General features: G+C 39.6%; 1 protein-coding gene across 1 annotated transcript; it reads right to left on the bottom strand.

Annotated features, from left to right (window-relative positions):
- Positions 1-2,715: 2,715 nt before the first annotated feature.
- Positions 2,716-15,769, bottom strand: tmem160 (transmembrane protein 160). The gene is made up of 5 exons (XM_010729604.3): positions 15,741-15,769; positions 8,146-8,503; positions 7,942-7,966; positions 4,783-4,875; positions 2,716-4,056 (listed from the first exon to the last, which is right to left on the bottom strand). Exons 1-5 carry the CDS (start codon positions 15,752-15,754, stop codon positions 3,725-3,727), a joined length of 822 nt encoding a protein of 273 aa, XP_010727906.2. The 5' UTR covers positions 15,755-15,769; the 3' UTR covers positions 2,716-3,724.
- Positions 15,770-17,217: the final 1,448 nt, after the last annotated feature.

Here is a 17,217-nt window from a genome sequence, read left to right as displayed (position 1 = left end):
CATCTCCATGAATTTGCAAGTATGTGTGTGTGTGTGTGTGTGTGTGTGTGTTGTCTGAAGCAGCCCCAGGGAGGGGCTCTGACATTGAAGACGGGTTAAATCCTGTTTTACATTCAAGTGGCAGGCCCTAGTTCATTAGAGTGAGGATCATTCCTCCTCAAGACCAAAGGAAGCGCATACTAAACAAGAGCAGTTGTTGGGGAGAAAATGCCATTGTACGTGCAAAACCGTATGTACTGTATAAGTGTGTGTGTGTGTGTGTGTATGCACAGCATCCTCTGGTTTCTTTTTTCATATCTTCTTTTCTGTGGCGTACAGTCTTTATATAGTGAAGTAAAGGTGCAGCTTGTGCAGATGAAATCATTGTGCACGATGTGTGTCAATGTGCGTGTGTGTGTGTGTGTGTGTGTGTGTGTGCACAAGTCATGGCAGCTCTCCTGACTGTCTTCCACTCAGCCTGTCATTGAGTCACCCATATGCCCTCTCTGTCACTGACTTTGATGGCTTATCTTACCCCCTGAATTGGAGTCGTGCTCCCGGGGGAAATACCTTAGCACATGTAAATGCATTTGAAAGAGTAAAAATATGGGTAGGAATAATAGAGTGAGGGATGGAGGGAGACACCCAGACGGCTTCCGCCTGACATCGGCTTAGTACACCTCCACAACTGTCCTCTGTCCTCTACTACCTCTACTATTTTCATCTTTGTCAATGTTTCCCAACAATCTCCTCTTTCTCCTCTCAGCCAGGAGAAGGCCAATCCATAGTTAATGCAGTTCTCAAGGCAGATCCTTTGATCCATACGCATGGCATTTAACACCTGAGAGCAGATGAGCAATCTGCTCTCAAAATAAGCAGAGGTTAAGGCTCCTACTTTCAGGGTGTAGATGTGCAGCTCAGTTTTGGAGATGTATGAGGCTAGACCTGGACTCGGCTGTGACTGTGTTGTGGTTTCTGCTAGTTGCTTGGGGGTCTGGGGTAGATGGTGTTTGTCAGTGAGGGCGCGTCTCCTGCCTCTGGGCGCCCTGCCCTTTAGACGCGCCAGGCCTCAGGAGCCTCCTGCATGCCAAACAGACCTGTGCAGTCAGATGCAGCCGCTGAGGAGAGAAGAGAAGAGAGGAGAGAAGAGGAGGGTGAGGTGAGGAGAGGAGAGGGGAAGAGGAGGAGGAGAAGCGAACGTGAGGAGGAGTCCAGAAAGAAAGAGACTCGAGGGCGAAAGGGTAGAAGAGGATCTGAGGGAGGAGAGGGGCTCAAGGGGAGGAGATGGGGTGCTGGTCACACTGCAGCAGCCATCTAGACACACCCTGCATGTGAAACACAACTGCACTGAAACGCCCTGGGAATCAGCGAGGGAGAGGTTGGAGGAGAGGAGAGGAGAGGAGAGGAGAGGAGAGAGAGCGAAGGAGGAGAGGAAGAGAGGGTGACTCTGAGGTGAGTCTCAACAGCAACACTGTGTGTCGATGGCCGGGAGATATCACAGACCTTCGCCCTAACCCAGTCAGTGATAGTTATCACAGACAAAGCCCCCCCATCACCAACACTCCCACACACACACACACACACACACACACACACACACACACACTTCATGCTGCTCAGTTCAGTTCATATATTCACACAGGCTCGCAGATGAGCAGCTCATTATAAAAATTATGCATGTACAGCATGCGTGTGTGGACAGTTTGTACATCTTTTGACTCACGCTGTAGGGAGAGTTACGACTGAGTCTGACAGCACTTACACATTAAAGTGGGCCTTTGCATAATCCAAAAAATATGACATCTTCTTTTAAGGTTTTAGGTGTCAGGTAGAGGCCTCTATTTGTGCTGATTGGTTTGTGCTAATTGGCTGCGATTGAAGGTTTTTCATTTCTTCAGAATAAAGATCTGCACGTGTTATCTCAGTTTTTAATGAAAGTGTATGTGTTTAATTATGGAGCGTGCGTTCTCTGTACGAGTGCTTTCAAATTTCATTTATGTCCCCACCAGGGCCGCAGCTAATAGTGAGGACACAGAGGTCATGTCCTCTGTACTTTGTCTGGAAACTAATCAGTTTCATCAAACTTCACACACACGCACACACACACACAAATTCACTTCTGGTGGTGTCGAGACGGCTTTGAAACTTCTAGAAAAAAAAAGATAAAAATAATGTGATGGTGGGACCATGCCCTCTATTGATCCCCATCTTTCAGTGCATTATGTATGTACGCTGTTGCCTCCCATCATGTACTGCGCACAGTCTGCTACAAACAGCAGCTTCATTATGCTCAGAAATCAGAAACTAACCAGCACTCCTGTGCAGGAATAATATTACATACTTAAATACTACACAACCCTTAGACTTATGTGTCTCACATATATATTTAGAAATATACACCACATAAGCTAATTTAAACTGAAATAATTAAGATCAGGTTAGAATCACCTCAGTTGAGGTTTAGTGGCACAACTTCCCTGACAAATTTGGATTTAATCTAATTACCAAAAAAAGATTAATAGTCTATTTAAGTTAAACTTATCATTCTTTAAAATTAAGCAACTTGCAACACCTGAAGAGGTACAAACATCCAGTACTTCTCTTGTTAATATCAGATAAAAATATTATCATTTGGGGATTAGAACTTTTTTGTGACCTCTTGGAAGGTCTTGATTTGTGGTCTCAGGTTTGGGACCACCGACCTATTTTAAAAAAACAAAAAAGTCCACACTGAAGTCTGGACAGATGTCTTCTTGCTTTATTACTGTATGTACAGCAGGGTGCATTGAAAGTGGTGCAAACACAAACAAAAGTAAACGGTGAATCCCTCGATATTATAAACTCCATACTATGACCTGTTCTTTACATCCATTAAGACAATAGTTGTAGTGGTCACCGGACAGTGTTAGGTTCACTCAAAAGGTAAAATGGTATATGGTTACATTACGTACTGTACATGTATATCAACAATACAGAGCAAAATATATAACCACAGAAAAAGCTGTGAAAAATACTACTTTGTTTCCAAAAGTCTGAGAAAGAATATGATGACAAACAAAAACTGACTGAACTATTGTCTTTACAGAACAAAATAAAACATGATCACAGGGTAACTTGAACCTCTGTAAAAAATATATATTCTAAGCCCTCATTGATTTGCGATAAAAAAAAAGAAGAAGAAAATAGAAACCTGAAACCTGCACACAGGATGTTGATTCTTTCTAGACCTCACAGCATGTCACTTGTTTTATTTCAAGACTTTAATGAAAACTTCAAGTATTCAATCACAGTTAATTATGCTGAAGAAGATGATAAAACAAACAGCATCCAATAACAGCTGAGTCGAGAAACTCTACGGAAACAGACCAAAAATTATTGCATACGCTAAAGTGAACAAATATATGATGTTCTTTGCAGTGTGTCTGTGAATGTGAGGATGTAAAAAAAAAATAATAATAATAATTACAATGTTCAGACAGACTGACAATGTAAGTGAAGCAGCTTTGAATATGTCTGATTATAAGAAATCTTACAAAAAAAAAAATCTAATTTATTCACCAGAAGTGAATGTAGTCAAATTTTCAGCATTTTAAGACCAGCTTTTCAAAAAGGTCTAAAAGTCGTTCTTCACCTTAACAATAGTCTTTACACAATGACACACACACACACACCCACACACACATACAAGGGGAAGCCCTGAATCAAACCATCACACACACCGTTTTCTGCTCTCTATCCAGCATGTCTACTTATTTGGCCCCTTGCCGCCATTGTCCTCACTGTCTTGATGTCTGCTGTCGTGGGAGCCGCGGTAACCCCTATGTTCACGCCTCTCGCGGCACTCCCTGCACTCTTCCTCATCCTCTCCCTCCTCGTCCTCGTGGATGATCTCCACCTCCAGACGGCCGATGTAGAGCGATATCGCGCAGAGCCAGAAGAGGGCGACGGTGCCCACCGCGGCGCTCTGGATGAGCAGTGCCGGCACAGACAGCAGCATCATCCTCCGTAAGGCAAACAGGCTGCCAATGTATGAGGCGCCGCCAAACGACACACACACACCTCCCAGGATAAAGAAAGCTGAGGGAAAACAGATTGACACGGTATTATTGTAGAGATCCTATTGATTTCCTCATAGCTCGCTGCAATTAAATCTGAGATGGAGGCAGATTGGGTCTATATGTTCTCTTGAGTCAAAGCAAAAAATAAAAGAGAATAAAATAGAAGTCCTCATCTCCACTCTCGTGCCCTTGATTGATCTTCAAGACAGGTATTACATGTAAGAAATAACACGACATAATCATGACTTCATTTAGTATCATAGCTGTTGGTTTTTCACACATTAATGTGCATGAAACACAATGAATAGTTCATGATTAAATGAAAGTCTAGCTTAATAAAAATTTAACACTGGCATTTTCAGACAGGCATCACGTTGGTAACAACTAGATATCAAAGAGGTTCGGCTTGTTATTTGCTCATGATTTTTGTCAATTGCAGAAATCCTTGTGAAATTATTCATTTTAGAAGTTAATCAAAAAATAAAATCTATTGCAAGGTTCTCTAAAGTGATTGATTTTAGGACGAAAAGAACGGGGCTATACATTAAGTAGAATTCGAACTTTCCTCCACTTCAAAGCTATTATTATTATTATTTCATTTTTCTTATACCCACTCGTTATATAGAAAGTTAGGACAAAAGCAAACTTTTGTTACTAAAGCTATTGTTTGTTATTGCACTACCATAGAGCTTTTTTTGGCTACGAGTTTGCTGGTGGTTTGTACATAAAACAGTTAAGTCGGTACCATATCCTGCTTCTCGTCCAACTTCACTCTGGACAAATGCGATGACTCCGATGCCAGTCGCCAGCAGACCGTTTCTGAACCACGAGAGGAATCCTGCAAAACAAAGCCAGAAATAAACAGCTGACGTGTTACAGCCCGACCAGAAATGTGTGCTGAAAGCCAGAATCAATCACACTGTTTACATGCATATGATAATATAATTATTGTTGTGTTAAACAGAACTTTCTGGTAAGTTGGACTTTTATAAACACTGAATATAATTATATACACACACACACAGTACAGAGCTCCTCACAGCTAAAAAAGCACTAAAACAAATTGCAGATGTTGACAGATATATATATATGTGTCATAGAGTAATTTTGCGTCTGAAAATAATTTAAATTTCCCCCCCTGGAGATCATCCTCAAGCTGCAGGGGGGAAAAAAATACGATGACATATTCAGACATATCTTGTAACGTTTAATTGGCAGTAGAGGTCCAAGGTTGCAGTTTGATGTCCGTGGGCAAACATACTGCATCATTGATTTAAAAAAATGTATATATTTTAATATGTGGTTAAGGAGGTAGAGCGGATTGTCCACTAATCAGATGATCGGTGGTTCGATCCCTGATTCCTCCAGTCTGCATGTCGAAGTGTCCTTGGGCAAGATACCGAGCCCCAAATTGCTCCCTGTAAGCTTTGGATAAAAGCGTCAGCTAAATGACTGAATGTAAATGAATGCAAAAACAGTATACTACGACAATTAGAATAGTATGAACTATATACATTTAGTATGTAGTACTACAGTGTTTCTCAAAGCTTTTACACCACATACCACCTCAGAAGTGGGTGGAAAAAGAATAGTCCTGATCTGTTTCCTAATATTTCTCATTTGGAGCCACGATTGCTGTAACTTGAAGCATTCATCTTATCTCTGCATACTATTTTACTGTCACATTTTAGCTTGTAACTAATCATGGCACTGACAGTGAAACATAATTACAGGAAACGCAAAACTTATTTTATTCCTCCAGGTGCTATTAGAGGGAGGTTAAGTACCACCAGTGGCACATGTACCACAGTTTGAGAACCAGCATAGGGACACAGCTTTAAACATCCAAATGTCTGTGAAAGGAAATCTTCCTCTGGGACAGTAACTCTAAATGAATACCTTGAGGTCAAGGTTGCAGTATTTACACAAAAAACCTCCTGTAGTTGGACTACAGGTCAAACAAAAAGTACATTTGATTGATTGATAGCCTTCAGTAAAAAGCTGTGCACAGCTGCACGAGTGTTTTCACTCAGGCTGATTGGACCTTAAGGAGCTTAAGTGATATCACCAATCTCTATGTACTAGTCAAAATAAAGCAGATGAGTAATAACTATACCCCACTCCATATCCCCCTCTCCCTGCTGCTTACTCAGAGCTATACCAAATGAAGTTCCGAACCAGTGTCACCACCCCTCAATGTGACAGACTAAAAGCCTGTCAAGTCAACAAACAGCTCAGTCATTCTCTCCACTAAATGTTCTCACTACTGGACGGTCATTGAAATGTTAGATAGTACTAAAGTTTTGCCCTCTGACATCTGTGCTCCTTGCAAGAGCAGTACATTTATTTTCATCATTTATCAACCTTCATTGCAAACGTACTGTAACTGTATGACCAAACCATATTACCGTTTACAGAATCAATCATTCAAATCAAACTGCGATTTTAAAAAAAGAAGGAAAAAAAAGTGATGCAAGGTTCACACACGTCAACAATCTAATTCAAGGACCCAACATGGTGTAGTTTGAGAGACGGATCAAGGTTAATTAATGTTACGACAATGAGAATTTTTATAATGAGAAGAAGCAGGTTTTACAGAAGGTCACAGATGACAAAATAAAAATAGAGAGAGAGAGAGAGGCTTAAACGTGTGAATGTTTTTTAATTATTTAGTTTTTATTCTTGCACGAAGGTTTCAGGGAACCATGGAAACTGTTGATGCTGCTGTGATTTTGCATCCATCAACAAGCAGGGAAAACATTTTAACCATAATACACAGCCCTGTTTTTTGTTTTTAATAAACAGTGAATGAATTTTAATTTTATTGCACTGTTATTGTCGTGTTACATCGTCATTGTTAAATGATAAATGTCTCTATAATTAAATACATACTTAAAAACCTTCAATTCCGGTCTGCACTCATCTAATGAGGCATTTCCACCAGCTGTCAAAGATAAAAACGCCTGCTCACTTGCTTGGTTGTTTTTATTTCAGGTCAACGTTGGCACATGTTCCTATTTAAGAGGTCCCATATTCTACACTTTATGGTGTTTTATTTGAAGTTTTGATATCAATGAGAAGACCTATTTGTGGGTTTGAATATTAAAACCATCATGCTGGGGGCATGCCTAAGGCTAGATTCAGACTAAATCCAGCAAAGATTTAGATTTATTTCAACGTTTAGGGAAACGCAACGCTGAGGTCACACTATGGCTGCCAATGAGACGATCAGACCAGTGAAGCTGACACAGTCAGCCTGAAATACCACATAAACAAAGTGCTGTACAGGTAAAGTTCATGGACTAAAACTCTGATACTCTACCTTTTGTGTTTGGCTTTGTTTATTTCACGCACACAGCTTCTAAATCTGTATCTGGCTCGCCGGTTACAATGCAAAATATTGGTTTGAGAGAGGAAGAGCGCTCAGTGGTTGAGTGACACAGAGAGTGAAGGAGAGTGAGCGAGCACCACCACCACACTGCTGCACAACCCTGCAGCGATTCGCCACAGCGCCTCATTTGATCTAAGGGTGGTGACTGTACAGTCGTGACAAGTCCTGAACATTCGTTTAAAAAGGCGCAGTTTATAAACTGCATTTCTCCATGAATTGAGCATTTTGATACTTTCACGGTAGTTATACAGCACCTAGATCTGCAAATAATAACAAAATGAAGTCTAATTTTCTACAATATGGGACCTTAAATTTGTTTTTATTGTGATATTTGGTTTTGGTTCCCTTAATCAAGACAATATTTCTCTTGGGAAACCGGAAAATAACAACAACATTCATCTATATCATCAATAACTGGGATGTGTCTACAAAGATAACAAACTTTCATCCCAGAAAAGGCTGATCTGTTACTCAGGTAAAGTTTTATTTCCAACATGGATTTAGTCAGGTTACCTGTCTCATGGGACTTTCTCAGCATCTGCAAGAAATAGAAAATACTATTATCAACCTCTAATTTAATCAGCAATGTTTGTTTTGTTGGTTTCATTGTGGGTTTATGATGAGTTTTAGCACAGGAGGAAACGAAAGCAAAAGCAGATTTCACAGCTGGTATACAAAAGCTCACTGTACAGTTATCTCCTCCCGGACTGAACCTACCAAAGCGTCCGCCTTGTCGAGGTCTGTGAGCTGGTACTGCTGCTCCGGCCCCCGGGTCTTCCCCCACGGTCCCCCCTTCTCTGCGACCCGCAGCCGCGCCGAACCGTGCAGCCTCCTCAGCGGAGCTCCGGCGCACGGAGGCCGGACTAGCTTCACTGTCCGGGCGAAGTGGGACAAGGCCGGCGACAGCTGCCTTCTCATGAACCAACTCAGGAAAGCCATCACATCACGAGTGGCAGCTAAAGTGGGAGCTGAAAGCAAAACACGACCTCCGCATGCCCTGTGAACCCTCACCTGGTCGACGACAGCCCGGAAGACGCGACGAGGTAAGAGGAAGAAATGCAGCGCCGCCATGCGACTGACGACAAACACACACAGCAGGGTTACAGAAAAGCATAATTAGGGTTATTTTAAACTACAATTGAGTTTTCTTTTCATTTTTAAATCGAGGTTTAAGCACTAAATATTAAAAAAAAAAAAAAAAACAGTATCGTGCGATTGCAATGTTTTGCCACACGATGGCGCAAGAGCGCAATGCTATGCCTATGTTATATTTATTTATTTATTTTAATCCCAACAGAAATAAATATAATAAAGATATTTAAATATTCCAATATTCAGTATTCAGAGGGGGGGGACAAACATAAATTAGAGCACATGTAAGTCTGATTATAATGTTTAAATTGTCTTGTCATAGAGTGGAAACTTTCACAAAAAAAGAAAAAAAAAACACTGGTACTGGATTTTTGTGTGCACATTTTTGGACAGATTAAAGAAATATAACATGGAAGAAAGCAGACTAACATTGACTTGGATCAAGATTGATTAAATAGGGCCTGTGTTCATTTCTACCCAAACTCAGATGTTACAAATCATTATTATAATAGATGAATTTTGGAAGATCATCAAGCTTCAGAGAGAGCTCCAGCTGTGGTTGTAAATCCAGATTTTTGTTTTTGGAGTATTAAAAAAAAATCTGACTTGTTTCAACCTTTGACAGATAATACTTTTTGGCAAATTAGATTTGAATAAATAAAAAAACATGCTTAACCTTCTTCTGCATAAAATTTACAGCACTTAAACACACTCACAGCTGTTACGCTCCTCCTTTCTCTGCAGATCATGTCAAATACACAAACACACACACCTAATCTGTATAAAACTGTGTGCATAGGATTGTGTGTTTGTGTGTGTGTGTGTTTGTGAGGGAGAGATCTGTGTCCTCAGTGAGGATGAGTGTTCGGCCTCTTTCCTGCGGCTCTTTTGTCTTTTTTCTTCCCGCTGGGACCCCACAATGACCACGCCTGTCATAGATGATTGTTCAGTGTGAGGAGCTGCACAGGAGCCTCAGATGGGAGTTTGTATTTGTATGTGAATATGTGTGTGTGTGTGTGTGTTTGTGCATGTGTGTGTGTGTTGACAGTGAGGTCTTTTACAGACAGCCAAATCTTTGATGTGATGCGCAGCTGACCCTCTGGTCGCTCTCACGCGACTGTCCCCAACACAATGGGAGAGTGATGTTTGTACACACACACACACACAAACACGCACACATGCACACATTTACACACTCGCACATATCCAGCATATTAGTTTGTTACATGGTTATCATCCTGAAAAGGAGACGTCCTCTTCAATAGTGCAGACTCATGTTGCTGTATTTATATAGGTGCTTCATTATGCAAACAATATGTATGCAAAAATATAAACAATAGATGACGTAACAGTCATTGTAATCTGTATATATTCTTAAACAATAATAAAAAATATATGTAGAGCCTTCAGTATATCAACATATGTTCCATTTACTACAAGGGCTGGTTCACTCCAAATCCTGACACATGTGAGGTCAAACAAGTAAACAAACTATTTATCAGATCTTTCACTGAAAAGTGTTTCTCCTTATTATCTGCAAGGATCATTAACATTTTTCAAACATATGTTTATTTAAGTAACATGAGAAAGAAACTATGCTTTTTTATAGTACGTCCAAAGTATTTGTTTGTATTGTATCACTGTGATAAGATTACTGTAATACACACATGCACGCACACACACACACACACACACACACACACACACACACACACACACACACACAGGTTTACTGGGTGTGGTCCAGGCTTCCCAGGATGCTGTCCAGGACAATTTCCTGATAAAGTCAAGGGCTCTGTGTATGTGTGTGTGTGTGTTAGTGCGTGTGGTGTGTGGGGAGTGAACGTGAGTCAACATGTGGCAGTGTAGGTTCAACAGTGTATCTCTTTAACTTGACTTTGTTCGATGTGTTTAGAGGCAATGTTCTGAATGTCAGCAGTAAAACAGGTCATAGGAATCTCACCAGTGTGTCAGCGTTTGGAAGGATCAGCACTTTTTTTTAGTCCTGTCAGACCGTCTTTCTCTATTAAAAAGGGTGATGTCATCTATCTTTTTCTCAACCCTTAATGAAATTAAAGATATTTGTATAATTGGCAGCAGAATAAGCTGAGATGTGTGTCTGTATCTGCTTCAAGCTGGACTTTGCATTTATACAATAAAAAAAAAGTTGGACCAAGAGTTGGATTTGTTGGACCAACTTAAAATATTACATCACATGGCAAGACATAGGTTTTTTCAAAACAATTTCAGTTGCGTTAAATTAAATTTTTTTAACTTGATTTTACAAATCTCAGTTAATTTGTGTGTTACCAATTAAAGTCATTCTTTAAAGTCATGAAGTCAAAATTAACATTTACATCTAGTAAAATGACAAATAAGTCATTTTACTAGATATTTTGTATTCTTCATAGTATTTTAGAGCTTGTCATTTCTTGAGAAATGATAAAAGTTGCTGAAGACTCATCCTGCACTCAGGGGTGTATACCAATTTTGCATCCGATGAAATGTTTTTTGTCTCAACCTGTCTCAACCCCCGAATGAGCCAATAATAGGCCGACAAGAAAACCACCTCAGCAGGTTACTATATTGCCTTACTATATGGCTAGCACTGAAAGTTGTGTTCATTCTCAAGTCTGGCTGTGTTTACTGAAAAGTAGACTTGCTCGTAGCACTACCTGCAATGCATAGTGGTGAGGATGTAATGCACACGCACTATTGACTGCTGTAAACGCCAATCAATATCCCCATCTGGCACTTTTTTCACAGAAAACACGTTAATGGGCGGAAACAAATGGCACTCTGCTCTCTGTTTCATCGGGAGCTTAAAGTTTGTCCAACAAGTGAATGAAAACGAGCAGTACATATAGCATTGCACAAATTCAGCAACATAGTTAATTGGACAAATTGAAATCATATAATGATCCACAAAGAGGAGCTGAAATAAGGTAACCAGAGTACATGAATGCACAGTGTAACTTTCATGAACAAGTAATTAAAAGTGTGCAAACCAGTATACCAATATATGATAACCAATATAAAATGTCTACACAACAAGGCACCAGCGAAGACTGTAAACTATAGTAATGCACTTGCACAGTGCATGATGATATTTAAGTGACTAAGTAATACAGATGTTGATGCATATGGTGTATTATACAGTATTCAAACAGATGCAATCACATTTTAAAGAGTTAAACTTAAATCTACGTTGGGATTTTATAAGAATGTGCTGATACTGGGTCAGTTTTGATGCTATAACAAAGTGCAGTAAGGACACAACTGTTTAGGCATTTTAACCGCAGACAGAAAATTCCTCTATATATCTCTGTGAGCTATTTTAAGGAAGGCCAGCAGCACAGTTGATCCTCGAATTTCCCTGCCTTACCACTTCACTAACTCGTATCTCTCCCTGTCCTCGCTGCTATCACTCACTTCTTTTCCCTTTGCTCTCATTTCCTCAGTTTTACTCAACAAACCCTTTCCTCCTAACTTTCTCTCTTTATTGTTGTGCAGTATGCAGGTCTGTATGACTTGGCTTTGTCACCATGAAGCATTGTTTTCAGTCTAATTTTGCTTCCTTTATTGATTTGGACATGATTATATCTTTCTATAGATTGAAACTGTTGCAAAAGCAAAGTGTGCAAAGCTTTTATACCTCAAATTCCCATCTTACCTTATCTACTGAATTTTTGAGGCTATCATCATACCATTACTGGCTCAAACCCTGCCCTTTTTTTTGCTGTTTGCTTCTTCTTGGACCAAAAAAAAAACAAAACAGGCTCTCTATGACATCCAAGTGCTGTTGTCTATTTTTAAAGTGGTCATCTTACTGGCATGAGATTTGTCATTTGTGTTGTCGTCGCAGCACGCTCTTACTCTTGCCAGCGTGTTAAATGCACAGTCACAATCCTAATCCTTCATGTCTACTTATAGAACATATGCACATAGAATAACAGTGAAAAACAGTGAAAACACACAAAATATACAGTAGTTAAATAAACAAGAGCAAATGTGTAAAATGTTCTTAAACCACTGCACAGCAAAAGACAAATCAAGCAAAGTCTGCATATAGGCCTCAACTGCCTCTTAACTCTTCTGTTAATCCTCTCTGCTTGATTCCCGTGGCGTCAACAGAAGAGAGGAAAGAGAGACAGATAGAAAGGAGGAGGAGATGTGTATACGTGCAGAGCTGCACTAGTCTGTGCTACACGGTCTGGGGGATTCCAGCCAGCTGCGTTTGGAGCATTGACCTTGGCAAAGAGTACACTGTTTTTCAGTCCCCGGGACAAACAAGTGTTGGATGCAAGTGTCAACTGGTCAGTAGACAAATGATTTACTGACAGGAATTAAAGAAGAGAGGCTACTGCTTAGCAAGTCAGTAAAATGCATGAATACAAATAGCACATAAGTATAAATTTGAAAAAATGTACTACTTTCATGCCACTTTCACCTTCAGCTTTATCTCAGAGTGAAATGTGGTACATTTTACACCAATACATTTATCTGACAGCTTTAGTCACTCCTGTAATTGTACAGATTTTTGCACTAAAGAATAACTAATAATAGGAAATAGTTATGCTTTGCATTTGAGTTGAGCATTTGCTGCTTTTCCTTTTAATGGTTTTGATTTATTTTGAATAATTTTGAGGTTTGGGATGTTGGTTGGACAAAATAAACATTGTGAGTCACTTTGGGGTTTGGGCAATGTCTATAAACCAGTGCTGTAGTACTTGAAATTGATCAAGACCACATTTTCAAAGTATCGGTCTTGGAATTGATTGCATTTTTTCTTGGGCTCGGTCTCAGACAAAGAGGATTTTATTTCAAGACCACAACTGTGGGTATATCACTAAATCTAAATTGCCTGTCTATTGTCTCTTTATTTATTAACATTGTTACTGTGATTGGATGCAAAACGTCCTGCTACAAATGCAACAAATTACTTGACTCACTTCTAATATATATTTGAAATATTTGTCACAGAAAACAGAAAATGTAATGTAATGCTTACTGAGACTTCTGGAACCACGTCTTCACCCAAAGAGATTTGTATACTAGCTGTACATATTAACTATCTATGCATAACGTCTGGTCTTGGTCTTGACTCATCTTGTCTTGACTGGTTCTTGGTCTTGATTCCTTCTCGTCTTGGATCCCTACATCTGGTCTTTGTTATGACCAGGTCTTGGTTATGGTGGTCTTGACTACAGCACTGCAATAAATAGATATCTACATAGCCGATGGCTTCTGAGCTTGGCCTCTAGGCACAGTGACAACATTTCACACTATTTTCTGAATATTTACTTTTATATTTACTTCACTTTTCACTTTTCAAACTACAGCAGTGCTTTTACACGAGCCTGTGGGTCATAATAAAATAATTCCTCCACTTCCAATACACAAGTATAGCATTTTTATCAAAATTATGTAATAATGTCATATTTCATTACGTAAACAGTGCATTGTAAGTTATTTTGAGGAAAACACCATAGTGTACCAACACTACAGGATACAGGATGGAAAGCTGTCGGGGTTATTTAATGTTGCAGGTGTGTGAATGTGTGTGTTTCCAAGCTTGTTTTTTCCTTTAGTTATCGTCCAGCTTTCCTTTTGATCTCCTGGTACATGGGAGCCCTGATTTATATTCAGTCCACTTTGTTTTCTCTGACCGTAACTCTTATGTTGATGACATTGTTGGAGCCAACATCTCAGGCTAATGGTTTGCACATGTGTGAACTTGTATAACTGCGCTAAATCACCACCTATATGTCTGCTGTAATCAAGTAAACGTAAAGTTCTGTGCCAGACATTCGTTCTGTGGGCTGTTTAAACACCTTGAGCGATGCAGGAACTTGGTATAGATTCTTTGCTACAGTCAAAGCCAAAACAAATGAGTCATCATTCTTACAGAAATATTTGCCAGACTTGGAGGAGTTTTGTTATTTTCTGTCAACTTTACTCACTCAGGGTGTGTTATTTAAATGATGACCTCATTCTGCCAGACACTGACGTTAATAAAATGTACTTTATCCCTGTAAGGATTTTCTTATTTATTTGACCTTGAATAGGGTCAACCCTTGGCCAATTGTGTTTCTGGGGAAAAGCTGCATATGAGTCACACTAGTCTTCCTGGTCACATTTTGCTTTTCCAAGTAAACACCAATAAAAATGCCTCAGATCTCCGTATCAGCAACAGTAAAACATACTGCACATCCTTGATGTGCTGCTCTCAGATGAGCTCCATTACCAATAAAATGGCAATAAAACCAGCTTTGACCTACACACGGGGAGAATTGCATTGTGATTGTGGCCTTCAGTAAGGTTACCTGATGTAGTCATGTGGCAGATGTGCTGAGATGATTAACAGAAACACAATCTACTGAACAGTTCTCTTTTCTCTGAAGCTAACGTTATTCTTCATGTTTGTGCAAAAACATTTGTGCATGACTGATGAGTCATTGTCAATTTCCTGTTTTACTTTACTCAGTTATTTCAGAAAGGACCTTCAGATCCCTTAAAACATATTGTATGAAAATCTAGTTATGATCTTGACCAAAAGATTATTTTTTTGCCTACACTGATGCAGCCCTCAATAGCGCAATAAAACCTATATTATATTATATATATATATGACTGCAAAGTGCTGTTTGCTTGGTTGAGGTCAATGACTCAGCAAGCACAATCGAACCAAAGTCAGATAGGTCTGTTACACACCTCAACACATTTAACCCCATCCTCTCTTTAGTTTTACTACTACTCCATGTTATTCATGTCTTCCTCATCAAGAGTGCTCGAGGGAATAGATCAGAATTTGGGAAAACACACGTATTTACTTTCTTGCTAATATTCAGATAAGAAGTTTGTAGAGTAAAGAGCGACAGCCAGAAGTCGGTTAGCTTTGCACAAAGACTGGAAACAGGGGGAAACAACTGGCTTGGTTCTGTCCAAAGGTAACAAATTCTGCAGCACCGCTAAAGCTTAATAATTAACACAGTTTACTTTCTGGAATTAACTCATACAAAACAAAAATTGAAGTGTAAAAATGTATGTGCCAGACTTTTTCTTGGCCAAGTGCAGCAACTTCCTGCCTGGAAACCTCACAGTCACGACAAGACTCCAGTATAGACATGAGAGTCGTATCAATCTTATGTATTTAACAATTGGCAAGAACCTCCCAATATGCAAAAATGTTCCTTTGAGTTCAGGTAAAAATAACTTACTTCTGTATGTGCATGCATGTAACCCAGCCACTGGGTATGCACATGCCAGTGCAGTACGTGCCAGTCCTAAGCTCAGATAAATGGGGAAGGTTGTGTCAGGAAGGGCATCCAACATTAAACCTATGTCAGATATAAATCAGATAGATGGAACAGATGATCCGTTGTGTGTAGGCAGCTGAAAAAAAAAGGCGTACAGTACAGTATACAGTATCTGTAACTTTACTTACGTGTCTGTTATGTGCTGTGAAGCTTCATTGTGGGTGAGTGCCTATGCTAAATATGATAATGATTGGATTAATGGGTCATGTGTTTGCACGAGCCTTTAAACAGACAACATGCGTATTCCTGATGATGTATGGGAGGCCATCAGCACTCCACATGGCTGCTCTCTGAGTCCATGTATAGACTGAGACAGGAAGCAACATATAGATGTTACATGCCAGTGTTTTGTCAATGCACCCTGTTTCTAATCCCTCAGGGTGAAACACTAATCCAGGGCCCAAACCCCAGGCCTGGCTTTCTAACAACATTTTACCTCACTTCCGCCTGCTACACAAATATATAGGTAGATAATAATGTCAAATCTATAGGCAAGCATAGGTTTAGAGCTGAGGTCAGAGATGGTGGCTTAGATTAGAGATAAATCTACTCTAAAATTACTCTAATATACTTTTAATATCTCTGGTTATATTAGGTCATTATCCAATTAATGTCCACAGTAGAATTTTACAATTTCCTTTACAGCACTTAAACTACTACCTAAGCACAAATCTATTGTTTCCTTAACATCCTGTTTTTGTTCATTTGTCAAAAGGGTTGAATACCGCTCTAGAAGTTTTAGGACTTTTGATACAAATCCTGTACTCTAGATTTATAGAACATTCCTGTGGGTATAAAATGCCAATTTACTGAATGATAAAATTCTCAGTTCACTTTACAAAAATAATTGCTATTTTGCTGTTGTTGAAACATAAGAGTGTGTATAAAGTCATATTTTCACAGCGTGGCATTAAAGCAAAGGATGTAAACACTTTCTCCACCACTGCAAAAATAAAAAAAAACAGTATTTGTTGTAGTGGACAGCATTGCAATGCTTACGCACAGTAGGCGTTCCTTTTATTATATTACACATGTAAATTTGCATTTGCAGAAACATGCTGTGAGGGGAGTCCTTATTGTTACTTATGTGAAGAAAAACATCAACTTTATTGATCTCTCAATGGGGGAATTCATACACATATAGGCCCAAAATACAACCACGCACACACCAAATACTTATAGACATGCAAACGTGGAAAGATGATGCAGTGATAGGCAACCATGTAGCCTGAAAGTAATTAGAGGTTCTGTGTCTTGCTCAAGGGCACCTTGGCAGTTCCCAGGAGGAGAACCGGCACCTCTCCAGCTGCCATGCTCCATACCGTGGACCATGCTGGATGTGAACATGCCATCCTTTGGAAACGGCTGCCTGAGCTAA

Source organism: Larimichthys crocea, chromosome VII (assembly GCF_000972845.2).
Source record: "Larimichthys crocea isolate SSNF chromosome VII, L_crocea_2.0, whole genome shotgun sequence".
NCBI classification, from domain to species: domain Eukaryota; kingdom Metazoa; phylum Chordata; class Actinopteri; family Sciaenidae; genus Larimichthys; species Larimichthys crocea.
The sequence above is the reverse complement of the archived record's forward strand: the minus strand, read 5'-3'. Positions and strand labels throughout refer to the sequence as shown.